Here is a 15,558-nt window from a genome sequence, read left to right as displayed (position 1 = left end):
GTTTCTACATATTGGGGAAAATAAGAATTCGATGTAAACTGACAGTTGATGTTACAAAAGCCTTTGCAATTTTGACAGGTAGCTGACAGCCATAGTGGAATAAGTTTGGTGCCGAAAATGTATAAATTCACGACTCATTTAGCAAATCCAAATTTAATATTGGTACGTATTGTTTCTTATTGCTTTCTTTACTGATATCAGCAAAAATACATCTTTAAAATAGGTTTAGTATAGTACCTAAATACCGATAGAAATCCCCACTATTTATGTTTTGATTGAAGTTTATGTTCATGAATTTGCAATATTTTTAGGTTTATTTAAGATTCTTCGTGATATAATTTATATATCTCATAAAGTATAAGCGTGATAATCAAAATGTGAACTTTGTTATTGTTGTATCTTACATAACATTAGAGTAATGACATTTTCGTAATAAGTAACCTATAAATTTTTACAAGGACAGTTCGATGAAAAATGAATATTTAAAAAGTGAATAACAAACGAAAATTCACTAGTTGCCCCTTTATAACATCTAAAACTAATATACAGATAAAGCACTCTTGTTTAAATGGAAAAAAATTGCAGGTGAGAAAGCAAATAGGTGATGCATCATGCACAGCTCTCGTTGTGATGCGAGCGCCGCGTCGCACGTATGCTCAGTTTGACAAAGATGCCTGTCCACCACCACCCAAAGCACCACCAAAGTCTCGAAAGGTTCTATGGACAACTGTTGGAGCAACAATTCTTACAGGAGCAGCGGTTGTTTATGCTAAGTATGTATATATTTGCTAAACGTCACTAAGGTCATGGGTTCTAAACCCTATTGTTGAGAACTATATGTTAACAAGCCTTGAGCTTAGCTAGAATGGTAAGAAGAAATATTAGTAAATTTCAAATAATCTGCTATTATATTACAGTCAGATCTAAATGAGTGAGAGTCCGAGAAACAAACACATTATTCATTCTATATCTTTTACTCATAGAGTATTTATTACCCAAGTTTCTTACTTATGGAAGTTGTACATCTGGACTGGACAGTAACTTGCTTGTAGAGGTTTCTTCCTTATCCATTTTCAACTGTATTATTTTTTTTCACAAAGAACACATCAATAAATTGTTATGAACTTGCATTGGGTATAAATTTGCTTGTTTTATTTTATTTCAGGAGCAGTCCAGATGCCAGAAATTGGTTAGAATCAAACGCCCCATGGGCTAATGACTTTATTGCTCTAGTTTATCAGGAGAATACAACATATTGGAAGGCTACCGTCAACCAAATTAGTAGAGCGACCACAGCTATTAGTAATTTCATGTTTGGAAAGGTAATTAATAATTTTGTATGTAAATTGTAAGTTTTTAACAAATGTTTTACATAATTTTATACATTATTAAGGTTTACACAATATATAAAATATAAAAACGTGAAAGTTTAGATGAATGGATGGATGGATGGATGTTTGTTTGAAGGTATCTGGAAAAACTAAACAGAACTTGATGAAATTTAGTACAGACGTAGAACATAGTCTGAAAGAACACATAGGCTATATATTAAGTTTCTTTTTAATTCCATACGGATGGAGTTGCCGGCGGCAGCTAGTATAATATATTTTTCAGGAAAAAGATTAACCCATTTAATTTTTTGCCCATACATTTTTGATCCAGCATTGGAGTGTTATTTGTTAGACAACTAACAAATAATGCGATTCCTCTGGCGTTGCGGATGTCCATGGGCGTCGGATCAAATAACTTTCGGTCCGTTGCTTGTTTGCCCCCTTCTCCTGTAAAAAAAAAAAAAACTAATTTCAGAAGGAGGTGTATTCTGTTGACTATTTTTCTATATATAAATAAAAGTATATAAGTCTGGTTAAATTAGTAAATAAGATTTTTTTTTATACTTCATTGTTTTTAACTAAAGAATAGCAATTTGGATGTACGGATGGATGGTATATGTATAGTTATTTTGATTGTTTTCAGGAAGGTGTATCTCCATTAGATTTCCAGCAAAGATCTGAACAGGATCTGGAGAAAGATGCTGCGGAACATTTTGCTAAAAAAGATTATGAATGTAAGTAACCTTCATACATCTTTTATTGCGGGTTTCTGAGACCAAAATCCCCTTTTCGTAATGTAACATATTGTCTCTGTTTTGTCAAAGATAATGACAGGAATGAAGATATTTATATACGGATATTTTGGTCTCAGAAACCAATGATTGTTCATACATCTTTTTTTAAAATTATAAACTAGCTTTTACTCGCGACTCCGTCCGCGCGGAATAAAAATTAGAAAACAGGGTAAAAATTATCCTATGTCCATTTCCTGGTTCTAAGCTACCTGCCCACCAATTTTCAGTCAAATCGATTCAGCCGTTCTTGAGTTATAAATAGTGTAACTAACACGACTTTCTTTTATATATATAGATGCTTTTTAATATATTTTTTTTCATTTTTTAACATCATTCTAATACTCATGATTAGAAATCCTGTAACATATTGCTAATGTTTTTTTTTCCAAACATATGTTTACTAAAAAAATCATAATTAATTTAAATAATATAACAGGTAGACTTTTGTTTTTCTTCCTTTTAGTATGTGTATGTGATTTACTTTTGTAATTAACTAAAAATTCATGAACCTTTTTAACAGTGCCACCTCCGAAATTTGAACCGCTGTATGTACAAGAAAAACCACCCGTGAAACCAGAACTTGAGACAAAGGGTAAATATAATTTTCAATCATCTTTATATTTTTTATCAATTGAAGGAATAAATTACGTATACAGAGGAACATCAAATTCTGTACAAGGTGGCCATGATATCTTTTTTCTATATTTTTTTTTGATAATTTTTTAGATAAATTGAAGTAACTAGAAGTAAACAACTAGTTTATGCGTAAAATGAGCTGTTTATCTAAGACAGTGATTGTCAAACTTATTTCTTTCACCGCCCCCCTTTGAAAATCAATTATATTTCAGAGCGCCCCTAATTTTTATTCAGCCCTAAAACTTAAAAACCACAATTTCATTACTTTAATTAATTTCAATGCCCCTCATTTTTTGGGCCCCTTATCGCCCCCTCCTAGGTTTCAAACGCCCCCAAGGTGGCGTTATCGCCCACTTTGGGAAACACTGATCTAAGACGTAATCATTTAATTGTTTCATATTAGGTGTATATTATTACTAGTTGTCACCCGCGACTCCGTTCGCGATGAATTAAATAAAAATACATCTGTGCCAAATTTCATCAAGATCCATTGAATCGTTCCGGAGATATGTTCAAACAAACATCCATCTAAACATTCGCATTTATAATATTAATAAGGTTACATGTGTAATATTGAATGTCTTAATACAGTACTAGCTTTTTCATGTTTGTGAATCATTGAGTTAATAGACTAGCTGTCGCCGGTGACTGCGTTCGCGCGGAATTAAAAAAAAAACTTAATAAGTAGTCTATGTGTTCTTTCAGACTATGTTCTAAATCTTTGGCAAATTTCATCAAGATCCGTTTAGCCGTTCCGGAGATACCTTCAAAATAAACATCCATCCATCAAAATATTCTCCATTTATAGATTTAATGTAAAAAAAAGAAAAGTTGAGTATATATACAAAATTATGCTTTAATTTGCAAATTAAATATATTTAAAAATTATAATTTCTTGTCGTAACAGTAACATTAATCCAAACTGAGGAGTGTCCGCCTCAGCAGCCCCCACCTATAGTCATCACTAAGGACATGGTGGAGTTAGAACATGAAATGCACGAGAACACCAAATTAGCTATAGACAACTTCAAGCAGGCAAAGAAGTTCTGCATTGATTATAATAAGGCTTTGTATGCTGTGAGTAACAAAATTATTTATTATTTTTATACAATAAAATATAATTTATTAGCCAAAAAAACTTTAATAGTACAAAAAAAAAAGAAAAAAATTAAAAAGATAAGCTTAATAGTGACTCAAATAGTTTTGTTTTTTTCTTAACGGCCAGTTGTTTTCTTTAATTACTAAAGAGGTTGAATATGTCAAATTGAAACAGATTAAAAATAAATTTTACTCGGATGAAATTTTCAATGATTTCTATGTTTTATGTAATTTAACATCTTTAATTTAATTTCTTTATATCTTAAAGTTAGCTAAACAAGTATTATGCTAAGTTGAAACTAAGTTTTAAAGTTATAAAGTTAGTAATTTTAACATATATTGTAGATAGTAGAAGCTCCTATCGAGGATTTGGATAAGAAGAACTTCTCATCTCTAAGAGGTGCTCAAAACGAACGCGACAATTTAATGAAGAAAGCCCACGAGTCTGCATCTAAAGCGAGATGCGCTATTGGTAAGTACATTTTTACTTATAACTAGCTGTCGCCGGCGACTCTGTTCGTACGGAATTAAAAAAAAACTTAATAAGTATCCTATGTGTTCTTCCAGACTATGTTCTACATGTATGTCAAATTTCATCGAGATCTGTTGAAACGTTTTGAAGATAACTTCAAACAAACATCCATCTCAACATTCGCATTTATAATATTAGTAATATTATTTATAATTGACTAGCTGTCTCCCGCAACTCTGTCTGTGCGGATTAAAAAAAAACTTAATTAGTAGCCTATAGAACACATAGGCTACTAATATTTTCAACTTTCACTTTTTTTTGTACTTTACACAGTAATCTAGCATTATTTTATAATATTAAATATCAAATGAGTAAATTGTCACCTAAATTCGCTAAAACAGCGAGATTACCGCTGCCCATAGAACGAAGATGCTTTGCCTATCTTAAATAGACAGAGGATGGGATGCACAAATAAAAGACTTGCGTTTTTAATTGCAATACATCATCATCATGATCATCATCACTATATATCCCCACTGAGGAGTTCGGAGCCTACCCTAAGTTAGGTATGACTAGGTCATAGTCAACCACAGCTCAGTGCGGGTTGACTTCACACATATCTTTGAATTTCCTTCATTGTAAGGTCAGATAAATGTATATATGTAAATCGAAAAACACATTGGTACATGACAGGATTCGAACCCAGGACCTACAAATTGCAAGTCAACTGCTTAACCCCTGAGCCACCGACGCTCTCATTATCATTTCAATTATTGTTTTTTTTAATTAATTTTCTCTTTTTTGCTAGAAACACTGGACCGTTTGATAAAAGCGGGTGTTCAAGCTCCGCCGGAGAGTATCGCGGCCACTCAGCGCTACATCAAGAAGTTCCGCGCAGATCTGCAGGAGGCTGAGGCTGCGTACAAGGAGGAGCACGAGAAGGCTGTACTCAGTGATAGATATTGGAATAAGGTGAGGTTTACACTGACGAAACATCTACATATGTTAGAAGTTATTTTTTGTTAATTTACTAAGATTTCTCGTAAATATTGTAAGGTTTGTGTTATGATTTGGTGATTCGAATCCTCTACCATGTGATTAGATGTCCATATTCCTTAACTAGTAAGCTATTGGTGTTTACTTTAGCTTTTGCCCGAGACTCTGTGCGCGGGGAATTAAAAAAAAAACGTTAATAAGTATCCTATGTGTTCTTCCAGACTATGTTCTACGTCTATGACAAATTTCATCAAGATCCGTTGAGCCGTTCTGAAGATACTTTCAAACATCCATCCATCCATCTATCTAAATGTTCGCATTTATAATATTAACTAGTTTTTGCCCGTCACTTTATCTGTCTCATGTCTTATTTGACACTATTTAATACATCTGTGCCAAACTTCAATATGATGTGTTGAACCGTTGCGTATTAATCGAGTGAATATGTCATTCAAACTGGAAACATACACATTTCCTGGATCATAGGCTATCTGTGTGTTCTTTCAGATTGTGCTTTAGATCATCATCATCAGTTCACTATATATCTCTACTAAGGGGCTCAGAGTCTAACCTAAGTTAGGTGTAACTAGGTCATAGTCAACCACAGCTCAGTGCGGGTTGACTTCACACATATCATTGAATTTCTTCTCAGATATGTGCAGCATCACTATGTTTTTCTTCACCTTAAGTACGTCGGATAAATGTACTTAAGTAAATAGAAAAACACATTGGTACATTGCGGGATTCGAATACAGGACTTGTGTGATTGCAAGTCAATTGCTTAACCCCTGAGTCACCAACGCTCTAGATATCTTCTAACAAACATTCATCCATCCATACATCCAAATATTTACATCTTACTAACATAAGTGCGAAAGTTTATGGCTCAACAGATCTTGATGAAATTTGGCACAGATGTAGGACTAATTCCGAGAAGAACACATAGGCTACTTATTACGTTTTTTTAAAAAATCTAATTTGTAATATTAGATGTTCTTTCAATCATTGTTGATACCTATTTGTAACATTTCTCACGATTATCCTAGTCACATTACAAACAGCTTGCGAATTACAAAATCGTTCGAGCAACGGATATAGTTCATTGTGGATACATTACCACTTTAGTAGACAATTTCACTGTACATTGAATGACGTTTATTGTATGCAATTTTCCAATTGATTATGCAATTTATCTGAACAGTGTAACTGTTCACAGACATTTGTAGAAGTGTTAGCATAAGACAAATTTATATGAATGACTAGCTCTAGCAACTCCGTCTGTGCGGAATTAAAAAAAAAACGCAATAAGTAGCCTATGTGTTCTACATTATGTTCTATATTTATGTCAAATTTCATAAACGTCCGTGCAGACGTTTTGGATATACAGTGTAAACTCTTTATAACGTTATCTTTTATAACAATAAAATCCCTGTAACGTTGAAGTGAGCCCAACTTGGTTGGTTTGTGTTAAATCCCACATATTGAAACACTCTTTATAGCGATACGCCATTCTCTATTACGAAGAAATGTGTTCATATTTGTAGGCAGTAAATATTTATTATCGGTATTATTGTTTATCACTCCATATAACGATAACTCTATAACGACAAAAAATGCTCAGTTCCTTGAGTATTGTTATAAAGAGTTTACACTGCACCTTCAAATAAACATCCATCCATTTAAATATTCGCATTTATAATATTAGTAAGATTTGTAGTACTATGTAGTGTAAGCGTGGGTTTACACTGATGTAAGTCTTACAAATATTCATTTTATTTATTTATTCACAAAAAACACTAGATTCATAAAAGGTCGCCAAACAGTACAGCAGCATAATTGATTTTCTAAAAAATACTTTTTTAACTTATTTTTACAACATTTCTAGATGTTATCACATGATGTGGGTAATTTCTTAGCCATTTTAGTGCATTGTATAATTTAGGAACAAGGTATTTAGTTGTTCTCTCACCGTAGTAGTTACTTCTACTATTCTGAAACTTCTACTATTCTGGAAGAACACATAGGCTACTTTTTAAGTTTTTTTTTTAATTCCGCAAGGACGAAGCCGCGGGTGATAGCTAGTAACTAATAAATGTAAAATGCCTGGTATTTAGATTACTTTTTTTGTCAGGTGGAAGCAGCTCGTACGGAGTTCAAGGACGAGCTGCAGATGCTGTTCCCCGGCGTGGATCTGAGCTCCAGGAAGCTGGAGCTGCACGGAGACACTGACCTGCTGCTCATGTATACATTGAAGAAGGTTTGTCACCGACTGACTACCTGACCGACCGACTATATCATCGACTGACTATCTGACCGACTGACTATCTCGCCGACTGACTACCTGAGCGACTGACTTTCTCACCGAATGACTACCTGCTCGACTGACTAGCTCATCGACTGACTACCTGACCGACTGATTATCTCATCGACTGTCTATCTGACCGACTGACTATCTCATCGACTGACTACCTGAGCGACTGGCTATCTCACCGAATGACTACCTGTCCGACTGACTAGCTCACTGACTGAGAACCTGAGTGACTGGCTATCTCACCGAATGACTACCTGCCCGTCTGACTAGCTCACCGACGGAGAACCTGAGCGACTGAATTTCTCACCGACTGACCATCTCATCGACTGACTATCTCACCGACTGACTATCACATTGACTGACTACCTGACCGACTGATTATCTCATCGACTGTCTATCTGACTGACTGACTATCACATTGACTGACTACCTGACCGACTGATTATCTCATCGACTGTCTATCTGACTGACTGACTATCTCATCGACTGTCTATCTGACTGACTGACTATCTCATCGACTGTCTATCTGACTGACTGACTATCTCATCGACTGTCTATCTGACTGACTGACTATCTCATCGACTGTCTATCTGACTGACTGACTATCTCATCGACTGTCTATCTGACTGACTGACTATCTCATCGACTGTCTATCTGACTGACTGACTATCTCATCGACTGTCTATCTGACTGACTGACTATCTCATCGACTGTCTATCTGACTGACTGACTATCTCATCGACTGTCTATCTGACTGACTGACTATCTCATCGACTGTCTATCTGACTGACTGACTATCTCATCGACTGTCTATCTGACTGACTGACTATCTCATCGACTGACTATCTGACTGACTGACTATCTGACCGACTGACTATCTCATCGACTCACTATTTGACCGACTGACTACCTAACTACTAAGATCAAGATACATAAATATATTCTAACTTATTATGACTTAAATTTTTAGTCGTATCTATGAATTTATTAAAGTTTTTTTGTTCAGGTGCAATATTTACAAAATGCAATCGCAGAACTTCAGACCGTCAGGGAATTGAAAATAAATCGAGCTATTGAATGTAAGTTATTAGGGCTTTTTTGTCTGTCTGACTCATTCCCTATTAATAAATGTAGACTGTAAAATGTTTTGTGCAAATGTTTCGTCAGTGTAAACGCGGAATGTGATGATAATTAGAAATGTTATTTATTTCAAGGTCACGATGAAAAAGCTATAATTGATGCTAAAGTGGAAGAAACAATCAAACGGGAATCGCTTCATAAGGAATTGGAGTTCCAGAAAAGGGTATTTTTTTTAATTATTCTTAAGTGTTTTTTTTTAAAATAATTATTGTCTTTAATATAAAAAATTCGCGAAAAAATAATATTAAAAAAATAGTAGCTGTTAGGAAAAGTAGTTTATTTGAAACTCAAAAACTACTAAAGCGATTAAAAAAAATCACGTATAAAAAATTCTTATCAGCAAGTAAATTACGCTTAATATTATATGAAGTTATATTTTATAATATTGATAACTCTTTCTTTCAAATAGAATGAGATGGTCCAGGAGCCAGCGACAGATTTTCATGACAATTTTTTTTTTCATCTTCAAGGAGCTGACGTATAATCCACCGTGTTATGGTCAGCTGACTATGTTTTTCTTTTAAAATACTACATAAACTATACTCTGATAAATTTTCAAATGAGAGGAAATGACTGATTTTTTTTTCTCCATGTTTGGGAGGTTGCCACTGCCCACCCCACCCACGGAGCCGCAGCTGACGGTCGCGAGTATTCATAGTATAAATCCCTTATGCATTTTACGAAGTTTCGCTCGATAGGAAATAATTGACAGAAAATGTACCTGGCTCCTGGACTAAGAGGGACGGTAATATATTTTACGACAGTGAAAATATATTTTTGCGTATTTTTTTTTCCAGAGTCTCGCGATTCAGGCTGAAGCAAATAGAAGAATGAAGGAACAATTAAAGAAGCAATTTGAAATACAACAAGAAGTGTTGCAAGATAAATTGAAGGCTAAAGATAAAGAGGTTAGTTTTTTAGTTTTTTAGTTTTTTAGTTTTTTAGTTTTTTAGTTTTTTAGTTTTTTATTTATGGAAATTAAATTTTGTGTTCTAAATATCTTACTATGTTACTAATTTTATAAACTAGCTTTTACCCGCGACTCCGTCCGCGCGGAATAAAAAAAAAAACAGGGTAAAAATTATCCTATGTCCGTTTCTTTCTTTGACTTTCTTTTATATATATATATATATATATATATATATATATATATATATATATATATATATATATAAAAGAAAGTCGAAACGGACGTCGGAACGAAGAAACGGACATAGGATAATTTTTACCCTGTTTTTTTTTTTATTCCGCGCGGACGGAGTCGCGGGTAAAAGCTAGTATATAGATAAAGATCTTTAAACTTCAAATATAAAAGAGATTTTACATATATTTTTATTTATGTTTATAATTTCAGGTTTTATCAAAGTTCAACAAGGCTGTGTCAGAAGAGGTGGAGAAAGAACGCGTTGTGTTCAAGAAGGACATGGCCGCGATGGCGGGGAAATTGATGGCCATAGAGCAAACACTTAAAAGTAAGATTATATTATATACTCTTTGACATATTTAAATAAAATCCATCATAATTTTTTTTTGGTATAAAGTGTAGTTGCGCTTAACAAAGCGACCTCTATTTAGTTTTAATTAACAGAGAATATTTCTCCTATTTATGTGTCATAAAAAAGATGGGAAGGGGAAGAGAAGTAAGAGTTTTCTAGCACGTATTCGTCGGACTGTAGTTGGAAAGCACTTAAGACTTATGTTCTTAATTAAGTAATAACGGTTAAACTGACGTATGATCGTCCGATGACGGCACCGACTAGTTTCGGACCCTTCGGGGGTCCATCTTAAGGGCGAGTGTTTATTTTGAGAACTTCGCGATCACGTCGCGTCTCGTACTGCGGGCCACACACCACACATCCATTTTAGCATACGCATCTCAGCTACATGCAATCTTCTTTCATACGAAACCTTAGTGACCTAACATTCAGATAAAAATCAACATTTATAATATTAGTAAGATGATTTTTGTTTGTTTTAATAGAAAGAGCGAAGGCTGAGGAAGAGGCTCGTCGTTCTCAGTCTCTGTGGGCGGCGGCGGAGGCTCTGCTCTCGGCAACAAGACGAACTGGTGCTGAGGCTAAGATAGACAATGAGATTAAGGCTCTGGAGAAAGCTGGTAAATATATCATCAATAAGAATATTAATTTAAGTTTTTTAGAGCATTGTCTCTGACATTTCCGTTACCCTGATAGCTTGAAAGAGATAAAGCTCTACCATGATAGAAAATTGAGAAATTTGATATGACTTTGCTTGCTAATGTTTTAAAGTGTGATAAGTTTTTTTCTATTTTAAATCTATATATATATATAAAAGAAAGTGGTGTTAGTTACACTATTTATAACTCAAGAACGGCTGAATCGATTTGACTGAAAATTGGTGGGCAGGTAGCTTAGAACCAGGAAACGGACATAGGATCATTTTTACCCCGTTTTCTATTTTTTTTCATTCCGCGCGGACGGAGTCGCGGGTAAAAGCTAGTTTTAAATAAATCTGCAAATGCTTTTTAACTTCTCGTAACATCTTTTTTCTAATAGTTTTACGTATATTTTCAGGTAAAGATGACCGTTTGGTGCAGACAGTACTAAATGGTATACCACAAGAAGCACGTCAGAAAGGAATTGCAACTGAAAAATGTTTGTTAGATAAATTCGAAAAGGTAAAATCTATTTAAATGTACAAATACAATCCAACCCTGAAAAGCGAGAACTGTATGAGCGAGAAACATCTAAGCGAGAAAAATATCTCAGTCTCTTGGATTTTCCCTTATCTAGGTTCGACTGTAAATTTAAAAACTGTTCTCAATAACCGATAATTATAATAATTTTCAAATAATATTTAACTTTCACACTCAGATTTGTCACTTAGTGTAAACTTAGTTTAAGAAATCTTTCACTATGGGACTCTTTTTACCAATTATGTGTGTAAAACTCTTTTTTTTATTTATCGTAGGTTTCTGAGACCAAAATCTAATATATAAAATTCTCGTGTCACAATGTTCGTCACCGTACTCCTCCGAAACGGCTTGACCGATTCTCATGAAATTTTGTGAGCATATTCAGTAGGTCTGAGAATCGGACAACATCTATTTTTCATTTTTTTTTTAACTGCGCGCGGACGGAGTCGCGGGCGACAGCTAGTCTCTATATAAAACATATCGTCATCCCTGTCATTATCAAAACAGAAGTAATAATATGTTTTAAACGGGTACTTTGGTCTCAGAAACCCATGATTAGTTTTGTTTTAGTTGGAGAGAACCGCAATGAAAGTTGCTCTGATTGGCCGCGAGGGGGCCTCGCTGCCAGTTTACTTCTTGTCCTGGCTGCAGTCCAAGTTGTTGTTCCAAAAGGTAATCTTCCACTCATCATCATCATCATCATCATCATCCTACTGTCGAGTTTCAGATTTATCTATCTTCCATCATCTAAGTCTGAATAAAAGTTTTTTTTTAGATTTTCCACTCATCATCATCATCACCATCACCATCATCACCACTCGACCTTTCGAGTTTCATATTTATCTATCTTCCATCATTGAAGTCTGAATAAAAGTTTTTTTTAGATTTTCCACTCATCATCATCATCATCACTATCATCACCATCATCACCATCATCACCATCATCACCATCATCACCATCATCACCATCATCACCACTCGAACTTTCGAGTTTCATATTTTTCTATCTTCCATCATTCCAGTATTAATGAAAGTATTTTTTTTTTTTCAGTTTGCTGAAATTCCTGAGGACGAGTTGAACAACAAACCGACTGACTTCACCAAATTGGATACATTTGATATAATACAGAGGGCGAGGTACTTAATTATATAAGATAAAAGATTCATTTTATAATTTTAACTAAACAAAAAAAAACCTTATCTTTTTGAACAAAATACAGGCACATTCACAATATCTGATATTTCGTCAAAATCTGCAAACTAACAAACATTTTTTTTTATATAGTTTTCTTGTACTTAATTAACTAGGATGACGTAAATCGACGGTGGAGGGGACGAATTGAAAGACGTTTTCCTTTCCTATTCGTCCACTCCTCCATCAAACCCAATGCTTCTTCTCATTCCTTAGAAGAAAAGGTTGGGAAGGTAAAAATACTAAAATGAAACCTTCCGCACGCATATTATCTTGTGTATTTTCTTGGTATTGTACCAGGAGAGCCCTTTGTTTAGCAATTTGACTTTTTTTATATCAAAAGGTGGCAAACAAGCAAACGGCTACTTGGATTCGCCGTAATAGCGAAGCGACCGTTGCCCATAGACATCCACAATGCGTTGCCTACCTTTAATCAACGGAGTAAAGCACAGAAATATATTTCCCTTCCCTATACGTCTCCTCTTCCGCCAAATCCACTTCTTCCCATCCTTTCCTAATAAAAAAATGGTGGGAAGGGAAAGAGGACTAAAATTAGTCCTCCGGCATCACACTCATCAGACTGTAGTTGGAATTACTTCTACTTGACGTCTGTCTTCTGTGTGGTTGTGGTATTTCACTGAGCGAGGACAATTTGTGCACCCAACAGATATTGTTGCGGGATCTACCACTGTTAATACCCTACCCTTCCTATACATCCCCTTTGGTATACTCTGGCCTTGCGGAGGGACGTCAGTTCCCTCTGCATTTTTTATCGTTTATACCACGGGGAGTGTTCCGAAGAACTGTTTGGAACGATTCCTGCTGCCGAGTTTCGTCATCGGACGACCCGACAGACCGCCAGGTACCATCCATACCATCTGGACGGACGGCTGGCATTCCACAACAGTGCGGTTCTCGCGAAATTTCTTGCCGCGCACGGCCGCGTTGTGGAATGGTCTGTCCTCGGCGGTATTTCCAAACCAGTACGACTTAGGGTCCTTCAAGAAGCGAGCGTATCACTATCTGAAAGGTCGGCAACTCATTTGCGATTCCTCTGGTATTGCAGATGTCTATGGGCGTCGATGAACACCTTGGTGTTCCCACTGCTCGTTTGCTCCCTTCTCTTATATAAAAAAAAAAAAAACTTATCCACAGATACCACATGGACCACGGAGATCTTCAGTCAGCTCTCCGCTACGTGAACTTGCTGCAAGGTGCTCCTCGAGCTGCAGCCGGAGACTGGGCTGATGCTGCACGTCATCACCTCGAGGTGCGCCAAGCGGCTCAGGCTGTGATGGCACACGCCTCTGTATCCGGACTCTTGTACTCATAAATGACCAATGCAATGCGAATTTCAAGTTTGTAAAATCAAATTCAGGTTTGTAAAATCTAATTCGACTTTGTAAAAACAAATTCAAGTTTGTAAAATCTAATTCAAAATTGTAAAATTTAATTCAAATTTGCAAAATATAATTCAAGTTTGTAAAATTTAATTCAAGTTTGTAAAATTTTATTCAAGTTTGTAAAATCAAATTAAAGTTTGTAAAATCTTATTAAATTTTCCTAAATCTATTTGAACTTTGTAACATTGAGTACAAATTTGTAAAATCAAATTAAAGTTTGTAAAATTGATTTACAGATTGTAAAATTAAATTCAAGTTAATATGTTCTTTTGGTTATTTTAAATAAACTTTGCATTGAATTTGGTGAAAGTACATTATATCTTAACATCAATTGGGATTCAAGTTGACCGAAGAGAATAAAAAAAGAACAAGACTCCTTCGCTTCTCGTAGTAACTTTAGGTATGGTAACTATTTATATAAAGTCTTGTTTAGTGTTTATTTATTTATTATTATTTACTGCAACTCATTATATAGATTATAAATAATTACCGCTTTAGACAAAAAAAAAATCTTGATAAAAAATAAATAAATTTGTTTGTGATTTGTACGTCTTTGCGTTTCTAATAGTAATTATATTTAAAAATAAAAAAACTCTAAACTGATACGTTTGGTGAATTTTTTTTTATGTTTTTCGAGATGATCTAAACGTAGTTAAATTCACATCGGTTAAAACGACATATCGGTTATAGCGACTAAAATAGTAAATCCCGACAGATTGACATGTGAGTACAGTATCGTTTATTGTAACTGAATATTGTCATTCCTATCGATGTCGTTGTAAGCGATATAGTTCAAATTGATGAGAAGCGAAGTGATACGTAATAAAGATGGAATAACTTCTTACTTTGTAATATTTCAGACTTGTCAAATAAAATCTAGCAACATTGGAAAATATTTTTTTTTATAGAAAAATGTATTGAATATTTGTCTATCTATTTCTTTTTGATTTATTCTCTCGTTTTATTTGAAATGAACGGTAAATCTTTGTCGTACTGAAGTTCGTACGAGTGATTTTGTATCTAGCACGTGATTGGTCCCATTATTTCCAGTAGTACCAACTTTTTAGTATTACACTGTTATTCGAAGTATGGATTAAGGTTTCGTAAAATATAGTTGGGTCACATAGTGCTTTTGAATTTAAAAAAAAATGGCAAATTAAAAAAAATATGTAGATGTCAAAAGATTTTTTTTTTCTATTAAAGAGTAAAACTTGCATTTACGTAAAACGGAACATCTATAAGAGATATTGTTGAAATTACTTAGTCTCTTACAGCAATATGCAGCGGTTTGTGTAAATATTTAAGATGTAATTTAAATAAATTAGACAATGATTTTTATTTACTACATATGTTTTATTTTGAAACTTTACCCTCTCGTCTCCAATTTCTCCGATCCCGTGCCGTTTCTACCCAGTCTCGGACCTGCAGGTCCCGAAATCCCTCCCCCCTTATCCTCCGCCCAGGAAAGAAGGTCCCCCCTATCCACCTCATCCATTCAGCGATACCTAGGA

At 34.7% G+C, this 15,558-nt stretch overlaps 1 protein-coding gene across 2 annotated transcripts; it reads left to right on the top strand.

The window, feature by feature from the left end:
- The first annotated feature begins 64 nt into the window (after window positions 1-64).
- LOC106707337 (MICOS complex subunit Mic60) lies at window positions 65-14,015 on the top strand. 2 transcript variants are annotated; one of them, XM_045683976.1, is made up of 18 exons: window positions 65-162; window positions 586-773; window positions 1,166-1,322; window positions 1,975-2,065; window positions 2,646-2,717; window positions 3,669-3,838; window positions 4,205-4,331; window positions 5,140-5,303; window positions 7,459-7,584; window positions 8,645-8,717; window positions 8,853-8,941; window positions 9,576-9,686; window positions 10,133-10,250; window positions 10,760-10,894; window positions 11,331-11,434; window positions 12,023-12,124; window positions 12,504-12,589; window positions 13,800-14,015. In XM_045683976.1, exons 1-18 carry the CDS (start codon window positions 118-120, stop codon window positions 13,975-13,977), a joined length of 2,136 nt encoding a protein of 711 aa, XP_045539932.1. In that variant the 5' UTR covers window positions 65-117; the 3' UTR covers window positions 13,978-14,015. The 2 variants fall into 2 exon arrangements, with proteins under 2 accessions (XP_045539932.1, XP_045539933.1); XM_045683977.1 differs by lacking the exon at window positions 2,646-2,717.
- The last annotated feature ends 1,543 nt before the right edge of the window (window positions 14,016-15,558 follow it).

Source organism: Papilio machaon, chromosome 24 (genome assembly GCF_912999745.1).
Source record: "Papilio machaon chromosome 24, ilPapMach1.1, whole genome shotgun sequence".
Classification (NCBI taxonomy): Eukaryota; Metazoa; Arthropoda; class Insecta; order Lepidoptera; family Papilionidae; genus Papilio; species Papilio machaon.
This window is presented reverse-complemented; position numbering and strand designations above follow the sequence as displayed.

Coding starts and splice junctions, on each gene's coding strand:
- LOC106707337 (XM_045683976.1), top strand. CDS start 118: ATGTATAAATTCACGACTCATTTAGCAAATCCAAATTTAATATTG. Junction 3,839..4,204: donor ATAATAAGGCTTTGTATGCT/GTGAGTAACAAA, acceptor CATATATTGTAG/ATAGTAGAAGCTCCTATCGA. Junction 7,585..8,644: donor TCATGTATACATTGAAGAAG/GTTTGTCACCGA, acceptor TTTTTTGTTCAG/GTGCAATATTTACAAAATGC.